Here is a 3949-nt window from a genome sequence, read left to right as displayed (position 1 = left end):
CAATTTTTTTTATGGTCTGAGCATGCCAAACTTTACGCACTAACCCAGAGACCTTGCCCGCCAGAGGAACCCTTCTCCATTTGGGTCCCTCTTAAAGTCCCTGGTGTGTCGGGCTCACCGTTGGAATAGGCACAACCAACTAATCTAATATCCATCCTAGTGGCATAGTGAAACCATCCAGGCATCGCCATGTGGCATTAATTCAGAATGGCGCCACTGCTTCTTGTCCCTTAACAGGGCTCCCTCTTCGGCTCTACCTGGCAGGAACCAGGAGCAACATTTTGTGTATCTTCTATTCGCTACCCGCGTCCTTCTTCTTCTTGCTTAAGTATGACCTGACGTACCACGCCACCTTGTTCCACTCTTTCTGCTCACGTATCATTTTCTCGACGACGTTGTCAGGCAAGATGCTCTGTGGTCTTGTTCCAAGGGTAGTCATTCTGCGCTCCACCGAGTACATAAAAAAAAGTCTGGTGGGCGTCGTCATTGATCGAGTCCCCATAGGGGCAATTGGCGTCTGCTACCTTCCACATTCTAGCAAGGTAGGTGCGGAACAGGCCATGCCCTGTCAGAAATTGGGTGAGGTAGAAATCGTCTTCTCCTGCCACCCGATTTAACCAGTTGTCTAGTTGACGGATGAGTCAAGCAGTCCATCTGCCCGTACGTTCCTGCTCCCATGTACTTTGCCAGGCCTTGATGCTGATAGACCTGCCAAGTCTTGATGCCTTCTCCTTTCCCATGACACACCTTTGCTGGTGGACGAATTTCCTCTCCTGGGCTAATAGATCGGGATTACCCCGGCGACAACCAACACTGCCGGCTCCGAGTCCGTGCGGTGAGAGCACGCGATTCGGAAGGCGCCCCTCTCTGTACCGCGGCTATGCGCTTGCGGCATTTCTGTTTTCCCAGCGCCTCGGCCCATACTTCTGCACCGTACAGCATCACTGCTTCGGCGGCACGCATCAGTAGTCTCCTCATGCACGGCCTGGGACCATTGACATTGGCAATGAGCATGCCCAGTGAGGCTACTACTTTGGCCGCCTTGTCAGCTGCCCTGATAATATGCTCACCATAGTTAAGCTTGTTGTAAAGTATAACCCCGAGATATTTGACAACTGACTTAGTCTGGACCGCCGCATATCCTACAATGAAGCTGCGCAGGGTGTTGATGCGCTTCATCGTAATTAGCACGATCTCTGTCTTCTGGGCTGCTAGAGATAGCCCGTGGCCTTCCATCCAGGAGGTAGCTCCCCGCATGACTTGGTTGGGCAGCAACTGTACCCCCTCCGTGTCTCTTGTGTTTATGACCACTGTAATGTCATCTGCATATCCAACCAAGGAAGTACCTTCTGGGACTGCCATACGAAAGATACCGTCGTAGAACATATTCCATATATCCGGTCCCAGTATGGAGCCCTGGGCTGTCCCCGATGTCAATTCCAAGCTTCTTGGACCATCACTCGTGTCGTATACTAGAAAGCGCTCATTTAGATAATCGTCATTTATTCGGAGTTGGTACTTCGGAACGTCGAAATTACGTTCGAGCGCTTCCCTTGCCAGGTCCCACCTGACGGAGTGGAAGGCATTTCTCACGTCTAAGGTGGCCAGCAGGCACAGAGGTCGAGTTCGATGATTGCCTCACTCCATCATTTTAACGGCCGTGACCACCTCTAGGACTGCGTGGGTGGTGGAGAGGCCGAATCGGAATTCATACTGGCGGCCAGCAAGATCCCCCGTTGCCTTCATGGCTGCCCGCAGCCTTGGCCTTATCAGCTTCTCCAGGAGTTTTCCAGCCGTATCGAGCATACAAATAGGCCTGTATGATGAAGCTGTCCATCCTGGTCCCTTGCCCTTGCTAATGAGCACAAGCCTCGCTTTCTTCCATGGAGCGCGGAAGATGCCCCCTCAGAGGCACGTGTTATACATGTTCAGCAATAGCATAGGGTGACTTTGCGCGATGACTGTAATTATTTCTGCTGGATGTCCTTCTGGACCCGGAGCTTTCTTATTCCGCATAGATGATGCGGCCCTGAGTAGCTCTTCTTCCGTGAATTGCGGTACCTCGCTTATTCCGGGCGCATCCAAGCTGATCTCTCTCTTCGGCTGTGGGTGGAATAGAGTATGCACGATGTGATCCAACGTCCTCGCGTCCTGAGGGGTCCCTTGCGTGTTAGTCCCCAGCTTGCGAGTGACGATGGCATACCCTAATCCCCCAGGATTCTGGTCGACATCCAGGCACAGCTCCTTCCAGCACCGTCGTTGACTGGCCTTAATGGTCCTCTTCAGGGCTTTTTAGTCCGCTTGATAGTCTGCGGGCAAAGGAGTAGCGTCGTGGTCGCGTCTCTTCGCTCGTTGTGCTAAACGGCGTAGCCTTAAGCACTTCTTACGAAGATCTGCGATCTCGTTCGTCCACCAATATACAGGGCGTCTCTGCCGTTTCGTGCCATTCTTTGGCACCGCTATCGCACAAGCCATTTGGATGAGCTGCATGGTTGCTGCGCTAATCAACCTGGTTTGTGCTGGTGGCGATAGACTCGCTGAAGTACTTTGTTGGGATCTCAATCCTTCCTCTATGACCGAAGACAGCATCTCTCGTTCCATTCTTGCAATGTTCCACCGGGGGGGGTCACACTTTACACATGTCACGGCTGGCCTCCTATCATGTACATCGAATAGGATGTACTGGTGATCGCTCCCGGTATAATCCTCGATCACCTGCCAGTCTGCGACTCTTGCCATAAGATGTTCGTTGACTAGAGAGACATCCGGGATCGTCTCTCTGTAGCCAGGCCTGCGGAAGGTTGACGTCGAAGCTGTGTTGAATACTGATAGATCCAGTCTCGACGCCACCTCCATGATACGTCTTCCTCTGGAGTCCGGCCTGGCCTCCCCCCATTCGAGAGCTTTGGCATTGAGGTCTCCAGCCACAATGAGATCCCCTTGCATTTCCTGCAGCGCGTCTTCCAGATCGTCCAGTTTGATTTGGAAGTCGTCTATCCGGTCGTTCGGAGTGAAATATACACTGACATACGTCGTCGAGTTATGTCTCACCCAAACATCACCGCGTCCGGATCCTTGGTCCGACACATGTATTAGTCGGGGATGTGGGATCCAGATGGCCGCGGTGCCCAATTCGTCTGCGAACCATCCTACTCCTGCTCTGTCCTGGTACTGTTCGCTGATTAGCACAATATCAGCTTTTTTCTCAAAGCAAAGCTGGGCTAGAAGGTGATGCGCCGTCCTGCTCCTATTCAGGTTACCCTGAAGTACTCTCATCCGTTTTTTTTCTTTTTTTCTACTTCTTTGCTGTTGCAAGGGCCTCCTGGAAAGCTTTGCAGGCCTTTGATCCCGCCAGGTGCTTCCTAGTTTCAACACAACTCTTTGAGGACAAAAAGCAAGTAGGTTCGCTGACCTTGCACTCTTTGATCTTGTGCCCCGTGCTGCCACAATAGTAGCAAACATTACTGCGGTCAGGTCCCTTGCACGAGGCACTATAGTGACCATAATCGAGACAGCGGAAGCATCGCCGCACTTCTGCCCTTCGCCTGACCCTGCAGCTGTTGAAACCAATCAGCACTCGATTTAAAAGCTTTAAAAGCTGCGCCTTTAAAAGCTGCGCAGCTGCTTCCTCTTCTATTTTGACGAGGGCCAGGCGTTGTTGTCTTGCGCTGGGGTTCGTGATTTTAATTTCGATTTTCCCCGCATAGCCTGGCAGGGTACTCTTTAGGGCCGAGGTGCAGCAGTCACAGTCTCGTATCTCCAAAGTAGCTCTAGGGACCAGTTCCGTGATGCTGCTCGTTTCTCATACCTATTTTCTCAGGGTTTCCACGAATGAGGCCCTGATATCCACGGTGGTCTTCATTAGTTCGAGGAGAACCCCTCCGGTTCTAGTCTGCCGGACCGATCTAATGTCTACCCCTGAGGCGCTGTTCTTGAAGCGCTGGTGGAT

The 3949-nt window shown here is 52.2% G+C and overlaps 1 protein-coding gene across 1 annotated transcript; it reads right to left on the bottom strand.

Moving 5' to 3' along the window:
* Positions 1-2292: 2292 nt before the first annotated feature.
* Positions 2293-3276, bottom strand: LOC146872116 (uncharacterized). Its single transcript, XM_085664361.1, has one exon. The coding sequence runs from the start codon at positions 3274-3276 to the stop codon at positions 2293-2295; it is 984 nt and encodes a 327-aa protein (XP_085520487.1).
* Between the last annotated feature and the right edge of the window lie 673 nt (positions 3277-3949).

The sequence above is a fragment of the Vespa mandarinia genome, unplaced genomic scaffold, assembly GCF_050613455.1.
Source record: "Vespa mandarinia isolate Hongniang unplaced genomic scaffold, ASM5061345v1 scaffold_49, whole genome shotgun sequence".
NCBI lineage: Eukaryota > Metazoa > Arthropoda > Insecta > Hymenoptera > Vespidae > Vespa > Vespa mandarinia.
Note: the sequence above shows the minus strand (reverse complement) of the source record. Positions and strands in the feature narration are given on the sequence as shown.

Excerpts from the sequence above, each read along its gene's own strand:
- LOC146872116 (XM_085664361.1), bottom strand. The coding sequence starts at position 3,276 with ATGAGAGTACTTCAGGGTAACCTGAATAGGAGCAGGACGGCGCATCAC.